At 38.8% G+C, this 20,213-nt stretch overlaps 1 protein-coding gene and 1 long non-coding RNA gene across 4 annotated transcripts; one reads left to right on the top strand and one right to left on the bottom strand.

Annotated features, from left to right (window-relative positions):
* Nucleotides 1-1,509: 1,509 nt before the first annotated feature.
* On the bottom strand, nt 1,510-10,134 carry TMEM126A (transmembrane protein 126A). 2 transcript variants are annotated; one of them, XM_027531782.1, is made up of 5 exons: nt 9,910-10,056; nt 7,284-7,382; nt 3,534-3,727; nt 2,306-2,420; nt 1,510-1,751 (listed from the first exon to the last, which is right to left on the bottom strand). In XM_027531782.1, exons 1-5 carry the CDS (start codon nt 9,933-9,935, stop codon nt 1,559-1,561), a joined length of 627 nt encoding a protein of 208 aa, XP_027387583.1. In that variant the 5' UTR covers nt 9,936-10,056; the 3' UTR covers nt 1,510-1,558. The 2 variants fall into 2 exon arrangements, with proteins under 2 accessions (XP_027387583.1, XP_027387584.1); XM_027531783.1 differs by having other exon boundaries at nt 1,512-1,751; nt 9,989-10,134.
* LOC113885934 lies at nt 9,914-20,146 on the top strand. Of its 2 annotated transcripts, none has more exons than XR_003509346.1 (4): nt 9,914-10,344; nt 12,197-12,323; nt 13,795-13,872; nt 19,767-20,146. It is a non-coding gene; the product is annotated as an uncharacterized LOC113885934 (long non-coding RNA). The 2 variants fall into 2 exon arrangements; XR_003509347.1 differs by lacking the exon at nt 19,767-20,146 and adding an exon at nt 15,394-15,436 and having other exon boundaries at nt 10,223-10,344.
* The last annotated feature ends 67 nt before the right edge of the window (nt 20,147-20,213 follow it).

The following is a 20,213-nucleotide window of genomic DNA, read 5'->3' as shown; positions in this document are numbered from 1 at the left end:
CCAGGCAGGAATACTGGAGTGGGTTGCTGTGTCCTTCAGGGGATCTTCCTGATCCAGGGATTGAACCCACAGCTCTTGCATTGCAGGTGGAGTCTTTACTGCTGAGCCACCAGGGAAGCTCCCCTAACTACTGGACTGCCAGGGAATTCCCTTGTATTTTATAAATTGAATTTTAAATCTTTGGCTGTACTGCTTTCTTTTCTTTATGGGACGCTCAAAGTCTATCCCACTCAAAGCTGCTTTTTTTAGGCGACAGGCTAAATGTTTTTATATCATTTTAAGTAGCATAAGACTAACAGATGTATCACTGTATTTGAAAAGGAATAGTTAAGATGCTTGTGAATAATATTCTAGGGTGACAGTATTTAGTATGCCTGGCTTGTTTCAAAGCAAGTGTTGATATAGATCCTCATTGTTCAATGCCAAGGATACTAGCTAGGTCTGGCTAAACAGAATAAAAAATTCAGTTATTCAGTGCACTAGTCACATTTTGGGTGCTCAGTAGCCACATATGGCTAGTGCTAACATGTTATCAGTCATGTACAGTATAAAGATATTTCCTCATCATAGTTTTGTTGGCCAGTGGTGATCTGTCGTTTAGTCGCTAAGTCATATCCGACTCTTTTGCAATCCCATGGGCTATAGCCCACCATGCTACTCTGTCCATGGAATTTCCCAGGCAGTAGTAGAGTGGCTTGTCATTTTCTCCTCCAGGGGATCTTCCTGACCCAGGGATCAAACCCACATCTCCTGCATTGGCAGGTAGATTCTTTACTGCTGAGCCACCAGGGAAGCTCAATGCTGATTTAGATGCTGTCAAATAAAATGGTTTGAAGAACTGGAGATGAAAAGTTTTAGGAAGGGAAAACAACTGGTCATTTCAAAAATTTAAATAATCTTAGGAAGTCAGGAATAGACTGATACTTAAAAAAACAAAACCAGAAATAATAGGAAGAGCATGGCTACTCTTTAAGGGCTTGATGTCAGGTGCTTTAACACTGAACTACCAGGGAAGCCTATCATTAGGACAGCTTGAGCTAAGCCTGAATAATCACCTGGCAAGAATATTGGAATTGATCACTGTGAGGAATGAGTTTTTGTTGTTTTTAGCTGACCAGGGTTTGAAGTGTGGCATCTTAACCAGTAGACTGCTAGAGAAGTCCCAGGAATGTTTTAAAATACGCTCTAAGAGTCTATGAATAATACCTATGGAAAACAGCGAATTAAGAAAATGAATACTATTTCTGTAGTATGTTCATACCTCTCCACCCCCATCCCCCATTTTCATTCCTGTTTGGATTCTTTATGAGGTTTTTAATGAAAACTACTGTATAGTTTTTTCCTGTGTTACAAACCAAAGTACTTAATATAAAGGAGTAGAGCAAGTGAATGTGGGAGAAAGTACTGGGAAAATGAGGAAGTTAGGTTCTTACCTAAGTGGACAGTGTTGACTACTGTAGATCCCAGAATTGTACCTTATGTACAAGTCTCTGTTTATTCATAATCAGATGTAGGTTATTTTTATAGTTTTATTTTTGTGTACAGATTTGCTTAACAATCACTCAATTTCTAGGCCAGGTTCTGGTAACTGAAGAGCCTTTATAAGTAGTTTATATTGTCTAGACCCGAGGTATGCAGCAAACCCAGTCTGGAGCAAAATGGGAAATAACATCTTTCTAAAGACAGGCTTAGAAATCCTAATCCAGTAATTTAAGATGTTTCCTTTCTCTGGTAGCAGGGCTGAATTATACCTGTAAGAAAACATTGAGACAGTTCACTAGAAAAGATAGTTGTATTAAGTGATATATTTATGTACAACATATATTAACTCCAGAAGTCTTAAAACTAGCTTAGGGTAAAGATTAAGGTAATAGCATTCTCTTCAATGTCTGTTAGTCCTAAAAACTGGCCTTTTGTTTTCTTTTGTCCTTTTTTTATTTTTTCCCATTTCACCTCTGGAAGAGTTCATCAGAGGATAACTGAGTTATTTTGGCTTATAGCTACACATTTTCTGATGGAATTTTCTTTTAGAAGAAGTACACAAACTCTTAAGAACATTATGCATATAATGTAGCTTTCACACTAGTCACAGTAGTACTGTTTGCAGCTTTATGTTTTAAACCTGAACCTCACACCCAAGAGGTTAGTGAAATAAATTTCCAGAAGTGTTTTCAAATTCTTGAAAAATATTCTTTGATTACTTGGAAAAAACAAGTCTCATTAATGCTTTCAAATCAAACAGGTAACATTCCTTAAAAAATAGAGTGTACTTAAGTTTTTCAGTAATTATGGAAAATAATCCTACCTAGCTGCTAGGCCACCATTCACAGGGATAGCCAAGAAAACAGGGTACAGGCCACCGAAAACAAGACCAACCAGTCCACCTCGTGTTACGGTGCAGGTTTCACACTGCAGATCACCTAGGAAACAAATTAGTTCCGCAGATGGATATTCAAGCAAACATGTAAAGAACTCAAGGTCCCCTTATATGTATCAAAGATAGGCAATTTCAAGCAGAAATACAGTAAATGCATTTCTCAAGGCATGTTAAAAGGTATACATATGGGTAATTAAAAAAAGTAACTGATAAATGGGTAGTTAAAAAAAGTAACTGATAAAACCATTTTAGGGAAAATTCCCTAATTTGTTTTCTATTTGAATGTAATAGTTTGCACTGCCTCTGGTTTTCTTCATTTGTATTAGCAAACCCGGGCTAGTATTTTTGTCTTTAAGAAACTTTTAAACCCATGGGAAATCTGTTTTAACAATTTAATTCATCTTAAATTTTTACATTATATAGTCTGGTTTTATTTTCATAAAATTATTCATTTTCAAATTAGTACATGGTGCTAGAAAGTTAACTTATGTTTTCACTCATTCTGTTCACTTCATTGTTTCCCTGCATATCAAAATTCTTTCCACAGTGATCTTAGGGATTCAAACAAAATACTCATCCAATGTAAACAAATTTGAAGTACCACTTAAGAGAATTTAAATGGACTGCCTCCTTCCCTACTACCACCTGTGATAATTTTTTTTTTGAAATCATAAATCCTTTCATGATTTAGTTGTACTTGGAGTACTCAGCAAATATTGTGAACTGTCCAAAGGAAATCAAGTCTCCATGTATTTGATAACTACTGTACATACACACATTTGGTGCTCTTTGATTTACTACATAAAGTCTTGTTCCCACAAAATTTTTTTTCCCTTTAAGAAACTCCTATAATGTTAAGGCAGTCAACATTTTTAAAAAAGTTTCCAAGTATTTCTTACTAAGCACTGTGGGAAAGATAAGTTAGATAAAGGAAAGTATTTAGCATTACTGTGTATATCTATTTTACTTGTTTGGTAGACCATGCTAATATGAATTAATTGCTGCGTTATAGAGGCTAGCAAGGTTCAGTCTTATCCATCCAAGTCTGACAGACGTACGCCGTGACTACCTTAAATCATATAGCTACTTTAAGGATTGACATAAGGTACAAACTATACCAAAGTGAACTTACTGGTGATAGTGAAATAGAACTTACCTGTATTCAAAGGTAAACTTACAAAACCTTTGTAAGATACATTTGCTGTCAAAAATGGGATCACTGCCATTGGTAAGCCAGCAGCTATACGAGCCTGTGTCACATGTAAGATGCGTCGAAAAAGACTATTTGCTATTAGGCCACAGAGAGCAGCATTAAGTCCAACATATGTTGATCCATTTTCAAGCAGATTCCTGAATGGGTGAGAAAAAACAGTAACTTTTTGCTCTATCATGTATGTACGCTCTCCAAGAACAATTCTGGCATGTGTTACAGAACTTAATCAGGATTTTAGGATCATATTTATATCTTAGAGCTCTGTAAAACAAATCTAAAATCACTGTCTTACATAGAGATTTTTATTCCAAAAGGTTCTGAATTTGGCCAACACATTAAGGATGCAGTGGTACAATTTGTTTTGTGATTTTGTAAAGGGTATTGGTATGGAAATTCCCCCTGCCCTGTGACCCCTGTATAGCAGGGAAGAACTTCTGAAGAGTCTGACTTAGATGCCTCTCTAGGCTCCTACAACGCCCAGTACTTAACTTCTGTAGCACAACACATTATAAAGCGGTACTGTCTTATCATAGATTTACATGTCAGCCTTTCCAACTAGCCTGTAAACAACTTGAAGACTGGCTACAAAGATACAAGTATCTTGGTTTCAACAGCACCTGACACACAGAAGGCATTCAATAAGGTGGAATTGATGTTCCCTATTAATCTTCCTTGAAGCATTAGAGTCAGGGTTAGGGGGCTGGAACAGTACTAACATTTAAGGGATCCTCTATGCTAGGCACATCACAAGAACTCATTGAAATAAAAATGATGCTTTGGGATAGTAAATGGTAAAACTGGTTTTGAAGCATGGTATGTATAAGTTTTAAAGTGCACATTCTATCCATTCTTTAGTTTCCGGGGAAAAAATAACCCTAAAACTGCTGAATATTGAAATACTCCAATTCAGACTCTTCTGAGTTTTAACTACAGTTTTAACTCTTTTACCACCTGCCTTGCCACCTGTAACAGGCATTTCAGTCTCTCAATTATTATTCTTAATTAGCCAGACTGACCATACAATACCCTCACTACTATGGTTAACACTCAAGACGGCTTTTCTAGGAATTTCTAATTGAGCTTTCTACATTGTATACGATATTACTTCTCTTACTGGTCACTTTGTAATCATAATGGTACTTGGCATTTAGTCACTGAGCACCTTACTGCATACAGCACACTTGGCTATGAAGGTACAAAAATTATCTACCTTCAGTGTCTTCATAGTTTATTAGTGAAGATTGAAAGATACATACACTTGAAATCTAACAGAAGTGTACTAAAACAGATGGCAGTACAAAGGAGGCAGTTTAGAAACTTAGGGTACATTAAGACAATATCTGTGATGAGGGCCTGGAGAACTACTGAACAGTAACAATAAAACATGAATAGGAAAAGACCTGTGTATTTTTGTGGGAGCTAAGGGAGTGGGAAACTTAAGCATTTCCTCTAAAATACTGTTTTCATCATAACACTGTGAAATACCTATTATTTTCATTTTTAGTCATGGGAACAAATACTAAGGTAAATAACTTGCCCATATATATAATTATTATATACATTATAATATGTTGATATATTAATGCTGCTGCTGCTGCTGCTGCGTCACTTCAGTTGTGCCCGACTCTGCGATCCCATAGACGGCAGTCCACAAGGCTCCCCAGTCCCTGGGATTCTCCAGGCAAGAACACTGGAGTGGGTTGCCATTTCCTTCTCCAGTGCATGAAAGTGCAAAGTGAAAGTGAAGTTGCTCAGTTGTGTCCGACTCTTAGCGACCCCATGGACGGCAGCCCACCAGGCTCCTCCATCCATGGGATTTTCCAGGCAAGAGTACTGGAGTGGGGTGCCACTGCCTTCTCCATATTAATGTTAAATATTAAAAATTACATAAATAAGTCCCTAAATATATCAAGGAGTGTAACTGGAATATGAATAGCACAGTCTGTGGTCTCCCAACCAGATTTTAATTTCCTGTGGCTTAAAGTCATGTTGTTTAGTTAATAATTCAATAGAAAATTGTTACCTAGCAGCGCCATAGCTGGTCACTGTTTCCAAAAAGTTTCTAATACAAATTAGAAACGTGAACTCAGGATTTTTTTGGAAAGATAAAAAATAACTAGATACATGATAAAATGAAATATAAGATCAGAAATAACAAGTGGCAATGAAATTTGTTACATGAAATTATTTTGTAGATTAGAAAGTGTAGTGTTTAATATTCAAGCTTAATACACTTAAGAACTTTTCAAATAACAAACCCATGCCTGGGAAATCCCATGGACTGAGGAGCCTGGGGGGCTACCGTCTATGGGATTGGAAAGAGTTGGACATGACTTTATCGACTAAGCAACAACTGATAATATAAGAAATAAGGATTCAAACAGAACTAGGATGCATAAAATAGAAACAGGAAAAATAGGGAACAAGGGAAAGATAAGGAGGTGCTGCCATCTGCCCTGCTCAGGTGCCAGGGACTGAAAACAGTTTACTTCTCAACTAAAGCTTGCTTTGCAGTTCTAGCTCACTTCCCCATTGCTTATTCTAATTTGGTGAAAGTCCCAATAGCACATCCTACTTCCTTCTCTTCAAGGCTGTCACATCTACCCGTCTTTGTGTCAGTCAGTGTGGCTTTCCCTTCTTTACTGGCCTGGAAACATGGGTACGTATCTTTTATTTGCTTAAAAAGGTTTTCTGTTTATCTCTGGAAAACAGTATCAGTGTGTGTGTGTGTGGTGGTGGGGAGGAGAGTTGGATATACAGCTTAAAAAAAATCTCACTTAAGTTCTTATTACTGCCCTTGTTTAGCTGGTGTCAGCAAGACTGGAATTTGTGCAAGATAGTAAGATTATACTTCCAAAATGTATTTCAAATCCATCCTTTTTTTCACTTCAAACTGCCACCACCACTCACTGGGATTACTATGCCAGTTTTCCTACTGGTGGTCTTCCTTCCTTTTCTCTCCTACCTGAAATCTGTTTTCCAGAAAACAACTGGAATGTTCTTTGGAAATGTTAGCTGGGTCATTCCCTGTCAAAACTCTGTTTCTTCAACCTTATGCCCACTTCCCTAATACTTTAGCAACACTGGTTCCTCAAATATGAGAGACTGCTGTCCTGTTGCCTGTGCATATGCCATTCCTTCTCTGAGCTTCAGCTTAAATGGAATGTTAGAGTGGCTGCCTCCGAAGGAGATCTAAGAACAGTTTGTAGGGACTGCAATTCATTCAGTGTTGTCTTCAAAGATCAGCATGTTTCCTATATAAATTAATAATGCCTTAATGATCTTTTAGCCATGATCCCATTTCTCTGAAATTTCTTGTCTAGCTATGTATGTTACATGGCACTCTCAGACTGGTAAGTGTAGTAATGAATTGAGTCTGATAAGAGTGGTAATGAATTGAGAACACAGTTTTAAAATCTAAAATTTTGTTATTTAAATTAGATCCATAAATACATACATTTGTCTCTAAGCCAAATGGAAAAACAACTATTAGATATCCAAAGAAACGAATTTAAGCCTTGACTCCAAGTAAAATGGCTAATCTTTCTGGACCTGCCTTTCTCATCAATGCAAGAAAAATCTCAGTTTCTTTCTGATAGTGTATGTTATTTATAGTCAAACTAAATTGAAATGAATCAATGATGAAAATCCACCTGATAACAAGTTTTTTTTAAGTATAAGAAGGGATCTTACCGTTCTGCTTCTGGGAGTTGGTTAATTTTTCTGGCTATGATATCAGTTAAGTTCTCCTTGATGATAGTACCATCTGGTTCATGATTTTCCATCTTGAGCCTTAAATTAAAATGTCATTTTTCAATAATGTGTATTTATAGAAAAACAGCAAAAGGGCTTATAAAAGCCTTCTGAAGACCATAAATATTTAGTTTAAAAAAAATCAGCCATAGCTTATTATGGCTAATGGATGTTATGGCTAATTATCAGGCCATAGCTTGATAATCATCAATTTGATTATAAAACTGATTAGCATAAACACCTCTGCCTCCAAACCCCCACAATTCTATGTGAAACAGAAACCAGAACGTGGACAACACATGAAACTTTCAGAAAACACAGAACATTTTTGTGACCCTTAAAAATATTGCAAATCTGCAAGAAGCACTAACCATAAAATACATAATTTTAAACTAGTATTAACCAGTTAAAATGAACTCATTCATAGATACCATAAAGATAAGCCAGTGGTAGAGAAAATGTTTGCAATATAACTGACAAAGGAGTCGTTGTTGGTACTCAGAATATGCAAAGTACTAGAAATCTGTAAGAAAAAGGCAACCAACTCAATAGAAAAATTGACAAAAGATGTTAACAGGCACTTCTCTTTGCAACCCTAAGGCCTGTAGCGTGCCAGGCTCTTCTGTCCAAGGGATTCTCCAGGCAAGAATACTGGAGTGGGTTGCTATTTCCTCCTCCCATGGATGTTCCCTACCCAGGGGTTGACCCTGTGTCTCCCATGGCTCCTGCCTCCCAGGTGGATTCTTTACCGCTGAGCCACCAGGGAATCCTGAATTTGAAGTTGTAACAAAGAGGAAAGCCAAACAGCCAATAAATAGGAAAATATGCTTAACCACTATAATCAGGGAAATAGAAATTAAATTTCAATTACTGCTAAGAATGTGGGGTAACGGAAACTCATATGCTGCCAGAAGCATAAACTATCCAATCTGGGTACAACCGGGCTTCCCTGGGGCTTCCCTTGTGGCTTAGCTGGTGAAGAATCCACCTGTAATGCGGGACACCTGAGTTGGGTAGATCCTGTGGAGAAAGGAAAGGCTACCTACTCCAGTATTCTGGCCTGGAGAATTCCATGGACAGAGGAGCCTGGTATGCTACAGTCCATGGGGTTGCAAAGAGTTGGACATGACTGAGCGACTTTCATTACAACCACTTTGGAAAAGAATTTGTTATTTAGTAGGTAGAAGACACTAGCAATTTCACCTATACCCTAAAGCAGAGGTCAGCAAACTTCTCTAAAGGGCCAGATAGTATATTTTAGGCTTTGTGGGTCACATAATGGTCTTTGTTGCATACTTAGAAAAATGAAACAATTTAAAAAATTTAAAAATATAAAACTCATTCTGGCTGGCTGCAAAGAAACAAATGATAACCTTCCTCTGGTCCACAGGCAGGTAGTTTGTTGACTTAGGCACTAGTTGAAGTGAGTAAGGGAGTAAGGGAATGGGTGAATGATAAATTTTAGCTTGAAGATTTAGTTCATTAGATTTAGCTCATATTTCAGGGCAGCAGAGTTAAGAAAAGCAAAAGTTCAGAAAGAATGTACTATATCATTAAGTAGTTTTCTTGGTTCACTATTCATTTGCTAGAAGATTAATTTATAACACTAACAAATATTACTGGGTAGCCATTAGATGCCTTGGGAAATGTTGAGTGCACTGAATTTCATAGCCTTCAAGTTAGGGCTTCGCTGATGGCTCAGTGGTAAAGAACCCACCTGCTAAGGCAGGAGATGTGGGTTTGATCCCTAGGTGGAGAAGATCCCCTGGAGGAGGAAGTGGCAACCCACTCCAATATTCTTGCCTGGGAATCCCATGAACAGAGGAGCCTGGCAGGCTACACAATGTAGCAACTAAACAAAGTTGAATTTATCCTAAGTACAGTGCAGGGTTGGAAATTAATGTCTAGATTTCCTGGACTCAAACTTTTTGAGGGCCTTGGTTACAGTAACATGATCTCTGATCTACAGGAACGCTGAATAATTTTATGTTGGCGGGGTGGTGGAAAGAGATATAAAAACAATCAAATTCAGTATATACAAGGTCTACAGTGGGTATGTCTGAAATGTTCCCCCAAAAAGTCCCGCCTAAGGCTATCACTAGTTTTCTGATCTATGCTCTGCATACTGCTGAGGTTCCTGCTGTGAGCTAGCCATTTCTAAAGTGTGGCTATTAAAAGTCACCCTTAATTTGGTCCACAATAGGTCACTGTATGTATCCTGGTTATTAATAATATATCCACACCTAAGACAATGAGTGCCACGTTTAAATATTACAAACATTTCGAAAGCCTTTTGCATTAGTTTTCTAAGATAGCTCCCGAGACAGCCAATGAGGAAAGTGGGGCCGATGAAAATTAAATTAGGCCAAGGTCACCCGGTAAATTGGCAGTAAACCTGGGATTAAGTTCAAGCACGGGTTTCCAACCTCTTCCCCTCCCCCGGCCCTGCCGCCAGAGGCTTAATTTAAATAGATCTTTTCTTCTAGGGTGGAAAGTATAGGGATGGTCGGACCGATGGAACCGACTCCCCTCCTCTCGTTGTGACTCAGTCCTGGGATCTCATTACCACGCTGCGGCAGAACAGAGCGTCATCCGCTGCGCATCTCTCAGTCCCCGCCGGCGCCCCTCTTCCCGAGCGCCGGTACCTTACGCGCTCCTCGGTGCAGCCGCGGCCTCCGCGGGTCTCCTCCGGCCCCGCGAGGGCTCACGCCACGCTCCACTCGAGTCGCCCGGGCGCGGCCATTTTGGGCGCCACGTGACCGGCCCGAGGCGGGCGCCGTGTCGGAGCCGGCGGCGGATTGGGTTTCCGGGGTCGAGGCTGCGCTCGGCCTTCCCGCAAGTGGGCGGTGCTCCGCCTCAGAGGCCGGCGGTTTGGGTAACGCGGAGGGTACCGGTTACAACCTGTCTGCACTTCTCAGGATACGGACTGGAAATTGTGAGATTTCAATGTGAAAACTGAGTGACCTGAAATCCGCCCCATTAGTTGAAACTTTTACCTTGGGTACGTTCCTTAAAATTTCCTGGCCAATAGTTTACATGTCGTGTACTGACATGAGGGCTATATATATATATATATATATACATATATATATATATACATATATATATATGAAATTGCACAGCCCTCAGCATACGAGATAGGTCGTGGGTTAAAACGAAGTCTAAAATTACCTGAGATTTCTTTGCTCCATCGATTTTACGTTTTCCATTGGATCTTGAGCTCCTATGGCGGTTTGGCTGATCATGCCACCATAATCTAAGCGCCTGAAGAGCAGCAGGATCTTGTTTTCTCTGTATTGCTTATGAGAGGAGGATTAGGTGAATGAGGCAAAAGAAAAACTAGAGAGCAAAGGAGTCTTGTGGCTCCATCAGTCAGGACAATTGAGGACGAAAGTCTTGAACCAAACCTCTGAAGGCCTCTGTTTCCTGTCTCCTCGCATCCTCTTTCCTCACATACCAAGCAGGAGCAGGGCTCTTTCCTCTGTTAAAAAGCAGGAGGGGAAACAGCCTCATTGGTTATTTTGTAAACCTGTGAGGATCCTGTTAAAGCTCTTGCCGAAATTGTTGGGAAAATAATTGAGCTTTATCTAAGGAGAAAGTGGTATACAAGATAAAGGAGGGGGGCGGACTTAATAGGAGACCTGAGCAGAAGACCTCTCCTCACCCCGTTCGCTGTGAGGGCTTTCAGTTCAGTTCAGTTCAGTCGCTCAGTCGTGTCGACTCTTTGCGACCCCATGAATCGCAGCACGCCAGGCCTCCCTGTCCATCACCAACTCCCGGAGTTCACCCAAACTCATGTCCATCGAGTCGGTAATGCCATCCAGCCATCTGTCGTCCCCTTCTCCTCCTGCCTCCAATCCCTCCCAGCATCAGAGTCTTTTCCAATGAGTCAACTCTTCGCATGAGGTGGCCAAAGTACTGGAAGTTTCAGCTTTAGCATCAGTCCTTCCAAAGAACACCCTGGTCTCCTTTAGAATGGACTGGTTGGATCTCCTTGCAGTCCAAGGGACTCAAGAGTCTTCTCCAACACTACAGTTCAAAAGCATCAATTCTTTGGCGCCCAGCTTTCTTCACAGTCCAACTCTCACATCCATACATGACCACTGGAAAAACCATAGCCTTGACTAGATGGACCTTTGTTGGCAAAGTAATGTCTCTGCTTTTCAATATGCTATCTAGGTTGGTCATAACTTTCCTTCCAAGGAGTAAGCGTCTTTTAATTTCATGGCTGCAATCACCATCTGCAGTGATTTTGGAGCCCCCAAAAATAAAGTCTGGCACTGTTTCCACTGTTTCCCCGTCTATTTCCCATGAAGTGATGGGACTGGATGCCATGATCTTCGTTTTCTGAATGTTGAGCTTTAAGCCAACTTTTTCACTCCTCTTTCACTTTCATCAAGAGGCTCTTCAGCAAGCTCCTCTTCACTTTCTGCCATAAGGATGGTGTCATCTGCATATCTGAGGTTATTGATATTTCTCCCAGCAATCTTGATTCCAGCTTGTGCTTCTTCCAGGCCAGTGTTTCTCATGATGTACTCTTATTGTAAGCAGGGTGGCAATATACAGCCTTGATGTACTCCTTTTCCTATTTGGAACCAGTCTGTTGTTCCACGTCCAGTTCTAACTGTTGCTTCCTGATCTGCATATAGGTTTCTCAAGAGGCAGGTCAGGTGCTCTGGTATTCCCATCTCTTTCAGAATTTTCCACAGTTTATTGTGATCCACACAGTCAAAGGCTTTGGCATAGTCAATAAAGCAGAAATAGATGTTTTTCTGGAACTCTCTTGCTTTTTTGATGATCCAGTGGATGTTGGCAATTTGATCTCTGGTTCCTCTGCCTTTTCTGTAAACCAGTTTGAACATCTGGAGAGGGCTTTATCTACTGTCAAACTGTAGCTTGTCAGTGAACCAGAAAATAAAAACAGGCCCTCATATATGGAGGTGAAAAGTGGGTGTGCATCCCAGCTGGAAAGTTTACGAGGTAAGTGAGAAAGTTTGGGAAAACCAGATTGTGTGTGTGTGTGTGTACGTGTGTGTGTGCATGCGAGTGCGTTTTCCCCCTAACACTCTATACTCTTATTCCAATGTAATTTTCAATGGTTTTAAGCTAATTTGAAGTTAATAAGTGTGAGTGCTGTACAATATCTGAAGCAAGCCATTCTAGATTAATAAAAGCAATTTTTTTTCATTGAGATTTTATAAAAAACTGTTCTTTCAAGACAGGATGAAATGTCAAAATCATCAGATTTATTGTCTTAAATTGTTCATAGTTTTATTTTTCTCTAAAATCTGTAGTGAGGCCACATTTCTTTCTTATTATTGGTCATTGTGTCTTCTCTTTTTTATGTCTGATAGTTGGGCTAGTGGTGTGTAATTTTTTTAATCTTCTCAACTAGTTTCATATTTAATTGATTTGTTTGTTTTGCTTTTTTCTGTTTTCAATTTGATTGTATTCTGCTCTGTTCTATCTTTTTTCCTTTCTTATTCCTGCCTGAGATTTAAGTTGGTCCTCTTTTTGTAATTTCTTAAGGAGGAAGCTAAGATCATTGGTGTGAAATCTTTTTCTACTCCATATGTGAGTTTAATGCTATGAATTTCCCTCCAAGTACTGCTTTAATTCCCTGGTGGCTCAGTGGTAAAGAATCTGCCTGCTAATGCAGGAGACACTGGTTTGATCCTAGGATTGGGAAGATCCCTTGGAGAAGGAAATGGGAACTCACTCCAGTATTCTTGCCTGGGAAATCCTGTGGACAGAGGAGCCTGGCAGGTTACAGTCCATGGGGCCCCAAAAGAGTTGGAGACAGCTTAGTGACTAAACAACAACAGATTTTGAAACACTGTTCACTCTTTTAGTTTAGTTTCAAATATTTCTAAATTCTCTCTTCTATTTTCTTTGTCCTGTGAGTTTCTTGGAAGTGTGTTACTTTCCTAATAGTTCAATTTTTTGAATACCTTTCTGTTATTGATTTCTAATTCTATTCCACTGTGGTCAGAGAATATACTTTGTATGACTTGATCCTTTTAAATTTATTGGTATTTATAGCCCAGATTCTGGTCCATCTGTGTAAATGTTTCATATGTGATTAAAAAGAATGTATATGCAGCTGCTGTGCCAAATTTTCAAAAACATCAATACCATAAGTTGATTGATAGTGAAGAATTCTTTATTCTTTCTGAATTTCAACCAACTTGTTCTATCAATGATTGAGAGAAGGTTATTGAAATCTCTAGTATGGGAATTGTTCTGTTTCTCCTTTCATTTCTATCAGCTCTTGCTTTATGTATTTTGAAGCTTCATTATTATATGAATAAACATTTATCTCTGTATCATTATGAAATAACCTTCTTAATAATTGGTAATATGCTTTGCTTTGCACTTTAATTTAACATTAACATAGCCACTCCAATAGCTTTTGTTTCTTGTTTTTTTGTTCACACCACGTGGCATGCAGGTTCTTAGTTCCACGACCAGGAATTGAACCCTGTGCCCCCTGTGCTGGAAGCATGGAATCTAACCACTGGACTCCCAGGTAGGTCCCTCCAAGAAGTTTCTTTTGATTAGTGTCTAGTCAAGGCCATGGTTTTTCCAGTGGTCATGTGTGGATGTGAGAGTTGGACTGTGAGGAAAGCTGAGTGCCAAAGAATTGATGCTTTTGAACTGTGGTGTTGGAGAAGACTCTTGAGAGTCCCTTGGACTGCAAGGAGATCCAACCAGTCCATCCTAAAGGAGACCAGTCCTGGGTGTTCATTGGAAGGACTGATGCTGAAGCTGAAACTCCAATACTTTGGCCACCTCATGCGAAGAGCTAACTCATTGGAAAAGACCCTGATGCTGGGAGGGATTGGGGGCAGGAGGAGAAGGGGACGACAGAGGATGAGATGGCTGGATGGCATCACCGACTCGATGGACATGAGTCTGGGTGAACTCCGGGAGTTGGTGATGGACAGGGAGGCCCGGCGTGCTGCAGTTCATGGGGTCGCAAAGAGTCGGACACGACTGAGCAACTGATATGAACTGAACTGAACATGACATAGCTTTTCCCATTGTTTCACTTTTAATCTATTTGTGTTTTTATGCTTAATGTAGGCTTCTTGTAGATAGTATATAATTGGATATTGTTTTTTAAAAATTGAAATCGACAATTTCTTACTTTTAATGAAGAAGGTGTCTAAGCCATTTATATTTAAAATGATTTTTATATTCTTGGGTCTTAAATCTATCATCTTGCTGTTAATATTTGTTTTCTATTTGTTTCATATGTTCTACATTCCCCTTCCTTTTCTTCTGCCTTTATTTTTTGAACTGAATATTTTAAAATTCTATTTTATTTCTTCGTTGGCCTATTAGGTATAATTCTTTTAGAAAATGGTAGCAGTTGCTTTAGCATATACTGTCTACCTCTCTATTAGTTTAGACAGGCTACCAGAAAAGTACCACAGGCTTTGTGGCTTAAAATAACAAATGTATTCACTCACTATTTTGGAGGCTAGAAGTCTGAAATCAGTGTATTGGCTAGGTTAGTTCCTTCTGGAAGTGCTGAAGGACAGTCTGTTCTATGCTCCCTTCCTTCTGGTGGTCTCTAGCAATGCTTAGTGTCTCTTCACCTGTAGAAGTATCGCCACAATCTCTGCTTTTATTTTCATATGGTGGTTCTCCTTGTGTCTTTGTGACTTACTATGGCCTTTCCCTCTGTGTATGTCTGTGTACCCAAATTTCTCTTATCGTATAAGGACACCATTGGTTAAGTGTTCACCCTAATCCAATATACCTCATTTTAACTTAAATCTTCAAAGATGCTAATTCCAAATAAGGATACATTCACAGGTACTGGGGATTAGAACTTGAAAATGTATTTGGGTGGGGATCACAAATCAACTCACAACAATATATTTAACTTGTCACAGTCCATCTTATCTGCCTCTTGAGAAATCTGTATGCACATCAAAAAGCAACAGTTAGAACAGACATGGAACAACAGGCTGGTTCCAAATTGGGAAAGGAGTACATCAAGGCTGTATATTGTCACCCTGCTTATTTAACTTCTATGCAGAGTACATCATGTGAAATGCTGGGCTGGATGAAGCACAAGCTGGAATCAAGATTGCCAGGAGAAATATGAATAACCTCACATATGCAGATAACACCACCTTTATGGAAGAAAGTGAAGAGGAACTTGCTGAAGAGCCTCTTGATGAAAGTGAAAGAGGAGAGTGAAAAAGTTGACTTAAAACTCAACATTCAAGAAATGAAGATCATGGCATCAGGTTCCATCACTTCATGGCAAATAGACAGGGAAACAATGGAAACAGTGCCAGACTTTATTTTTTGGGGCTCCAAAATCACTGCAGATGGTGACTGCAGCCATGAAATTAAAAGACACTTGCTCTTTGGAAGAAAAGCTATGACCAACCTAGACAGCATATTAAAATATTAACAAGCAAAGACATTACTTTGCTGACAAAGGTCCATCTAGTCAAAGCTATGGTTTTTCCAGTAGTCATGCATGGATTTGAGAGTTGGACTATAGAGAAAGCTGAGCGCCAAAGAATTGATGCTTTTGAACTGTGGTGCTGGAGAAGACTCTTGAGAGTCCCTTGGACAGGAAGGAGATCCAACCAGTCCATCCTAAAGGAAATCAGTCCTGAATATTCATTGGAAGGACTGATGCTGAAGCTGAAACACCAATACTTTGGCTACCTGATGCGAAGAACTGACTCATTTGAAAGGCCCCTGATGCTGGGTAAGACTGAAGGCGGGAAGAGAAGGGGACGACAGAGACTGAGATGGTTGGATGGCATCACTGACTTGACGGATAAGAGTTTGAGTGAACTCTGGGAGTTGGTGATGGACAGGGAGGCCTGGCGCGCTGTAGTCCATGGGGTTGCTAAGAGTTGGACATGACTGAGCGACTGAATTGAACTGATCTTCAAGTGATATTTTACCACTTTACAAGTGAGAATGTTACCATGGTATACTTTCATTTCTTCTCAGTCTTTGTATTATTGTTTTCATACATTTGCTTCCATACATGTTATAAACTACACACCACATAACCATTTTTTGATGTCAGTAGTGATTTGTCTGTGAAATAAATTTAAAACTAAGAAAATTTATATTTATCCACATATTTTCAATCTCTAGTGTTTTTCTTTTTCTTTTTTTAATAGATTTATTTACATCTGGTATCATTCTATCCAAAGTATTATTTTAGAAAGCAAATCTTTTGGTGGTGAAATCTTTCACATTTTGCAAGTCTAAATAGTATTTGGCTCTAGTTTTAAAAATTGTGGTAAAAAACCATATCACTAAATTTACCATGTTTTCCACCTTAAAGTGTATAGTTTAGTAGCGTTAGGTACGTTCACATTGTTAAGCAATATATCTCTAGAACTTTTTCATTTTGCAACCCTGAAACTCTGTACCCACTAGATGCTAATTACTCCTCTTCACTCCCCTCAGCCCTTGGTAACTACCTTTCTGCTTTCTGTTTCTATGAGTTTGACTACTTTATATACTTTATGTGAGTGGAATCATACATTATTTGTCATTTTGTGACTGATGTATTTTATTTAGGACAGTGTCCCTGAGTTTTATCCATTTTATAGCATGTGACAGGATTTCCATCATTTTTTAAGAGTGAATAATATTACAGTTTGGGGCTTCCCTGGTGGCTCAGACAGTAAAGAATCTGCCTGCAATGTGAAAGGCCTAGGTTCGATCCCTGGGTTGGGAAGATCCCCTGGAGAAGGAAATGAAAACCCACTCCAGTATTCTTTCCTGGGAAATCCCATGGACAGAGGAGCCTGGCAGGCTACATTCCATGAGATCACAAAGAGTCAACACAACCGAGCGACTAACACTTTAACTTCACTTTCAGTATTATAGTTTATGCATATATGTGTGTGTGTGTATGCATATATCACAATATCTTTTAAAAATTATTTATTTTGACTGTGTTGAGTCTTCGTTGCTACATGTAGGTTCTTTGTTGTGGTGTGTGGGCTTCCCTTGTTGCTACTTATGGGCTTAGTTATGTGGGATCATAGCATCACTGACTCAATGGACGTGAATTTGAGCAAACTCTGGGAAACAGTGAAGGACAGGGAAGCCTGGCTTGCTGCAATCCATGAGGTTGCAAAGAGTTGGACATGACTTAGTGACTGAATGACAACAATATGCCCCTGTACAGAGATCGCCCCTGGATCCCCTACATTGGGAGCACAGAGTACTGGGCCACCAGGGAAGTCACTACACCACAATTTCTTTATCCATTCTTCTTTTGATGGATGTTTGGGTTGCTTCACTTGGTTGTTGTGAATAATGTTGTGATGGATATTGGTGTGTAAATATCTCTTCAGCATCTTGCTCTGAAGTCTATTGAGCTGTATACCTGGAAGTGATGTTGGTAAGAAAGTAAATCTTAAAAGTTCCCATTCCTAGAAAAAAAATTATACATGTATGTGGTGATGGAGATTACCTAGACTTATTGTGGTAATCATTTGGAAATATATACATGTATTAAATCATTATGTTGTGTACCTGAAACTAATATGATGTTGTATGTCAATTATGTCTTTTTTAAAAACTTTTTTAGCTGCATATAGTTTACAATGTTTCAGGTACAGTGAAGTGATTCAGTTATACATATATAATAAATACATACATGCTTTTTTTCAAATACTTTTTTTTTCCAAATACTTTTCTACGATGGTTTATTACAAGATATTGACTATGACTTCTTGTGCTCTGCCATAGCTCTTCATTGTCTTATATATAGTAGTGTGTATCTGTGAATCCCAAATTCCTAATGTATTCCTCCCCTTCTTCCCTTTTTGGTAACCATAGGTTTGTTTTTTGTCTGTGAGTCTATTTCTGTTTTGTAAATAGGTTCATTTGTATCATTGTTTTGGATTCCACATGGAAGTGATATCATATGATATTTGTCTTTCTGTTTCTGACTTTACTTAGTATGATAATAATGATACTGTAAATTTTGTTGTTATGAAAAGAGAAACCAAAGTGTAAATAAATGATTAAAACTTTGTCTTTTACCCTAAAATATAAATACATAGGAGTTTCTGTGTTCAAAGAGGGGAAAAAAATAAAGACTGTTTTTGTCAGCTGTGATGAATGTGACTTCTGTGTAACTCGCCATAGAAAGGGTGGAGCGTCAGAGGAGAGGTAAGTCTTGCAGTTGGATATACGCAGCAAGGACATGCAGGAGGGTGTGTGGTGCTTCACTTCTACCAACAGTGACATGAATTGGTTCAAGTACAGTACAAAGGATTTGGTTTATACTAAACAAAGTGAATATATTTGGATTGAAATTTGAGGGATTTTAGTTATACTTATTGATGAAACAGACTTTAATTTTAGTGTAATATATATTGAAAACAGTGTCAGACTTTATTTTTTGTGCTCCAAAATCACTGCAGATGGTGATTGTAGCCATGAAATTAAAAGACACTTACTCCTTGGAAGGAAAGTTATGACCAACCTAGATGGCATATTAAAAAGCAGAGACATTACTTTGTCAACAAAGGTCCTTCTAGTCAAGGCTATGGTTTTTCCAGTGGTCATGTATGGATGTGAGAGTTGGACTGTGAAGAAAGCTGAGTACTGGAGAATTGATGCTTTTGAACTGTGGTGTTGGAGAAGACTCTTATGAGTCCCTGGGACTGCAAGGAGATCCAACCAGTCCATCCTAAAAGAGACCAGTCCTGGGTATTCATTGGAATGACTGATGCTGAAGCTGAAACTCCAATACTTTGGCCACCTCATGCGAAGAGCTAACTCATTGGAAAAGACCCTGATGCTGGGAGGGATTGGGGGCAGGAGGAGAAGGGGACGACAGAGGATGAGATGGCTGGATGGCATCACCGACTCGATGGACATGAGTCTGGGTGAACTCCGGGAGTTGGTGATGGACAGGGAGGCCTGGCGTGCTGCGGTTCATGGGATCGGAAAGAGACGGACACGCAAAGAGTGAAATGAACTGAACTGAACTGAATATGTATTGACAGAATATGTTTGGGTAATGTACATATATATATTGAATAATAAACTTGAAAAAAGAGTACAGTGTTTAATTTCCATGTATTTGTGGTTTTCCTGTTTTTCTTCTACTATTTATTTCTAGTTTCATTTCATTGTAGCCAGAGGAGATACTTTGTATAATTTCAGTCTTCTTAATTGTGTAAAAGCCTGTTTTGTAGTTTAACATGTTATCTGTCTTGAGAATGTTTTTATATTTTGATTCTTTTCTCATTTTCCCTTCTGTAAATTATATAGGTATTTTCTTTGTGATTACCATTCCAATGACTTGAAACATCTTAAAATTATAACAATCTATTTTAAACTGATACTGACTTCAGTTTCCTATAAAATCTGTCTTCCTTTATATCTCTTCCTTTCTCATTACAGGCACACCTTGGAGATTGTGACTTTGGTTCCAGACCACCTTAATAAAGCAAATATCACAGTATAGCAAATCATACAAATTGTTTGGTTTACCAGTGCATATTAAAGTTACATTTACACTGTATATAGTCTGTTAAGTGTGCGATAGTATTATGTCTTTAAAAACAATGTACATGTCTTAAAATACCTTATTGCTGAAAAATGCTATCATCTGAGTCTTCAGTGAATTATCTTTTTCATGTGATGGGTTTGAAATATTACAAGAATTAGTAAACTGTGACAGAAAGACATGAAGAGAGTAAATACTGTTGGAAAAATGGTGTCTGACTGGGTTGCTACAAATCGTCAATTTGTACAAAACAAAGTATCTACAAAGCACAATAAAGCAATAAAATGAGGTATGCTTATATATGTTATTGACGATAGTTACTTCTTTTATATTGCATACCA

The sequence above is a fragment of the Bos indicus x Bos taurus genome, chromosome 29, assembly GCF_003369695.1.
Source record: "Bos indicus x Bos taurus breed Angus x Brahman F1 hybrid chromosome 29, Bos_hybrid_MaternalHap_v2.0, whole genome shotgun sequence".
Taxonomy (NCBI): Eukaryota; Metazoa; Chordata; class Mammalia; order Artiodactyla; family Bovidae; genus Bos; species Bos indicus x Bos taurus.
Note: the sequence above shows the minus strand (reverse complement) of the source record. Positions and strands in the feature narration are given on the sequence as shown.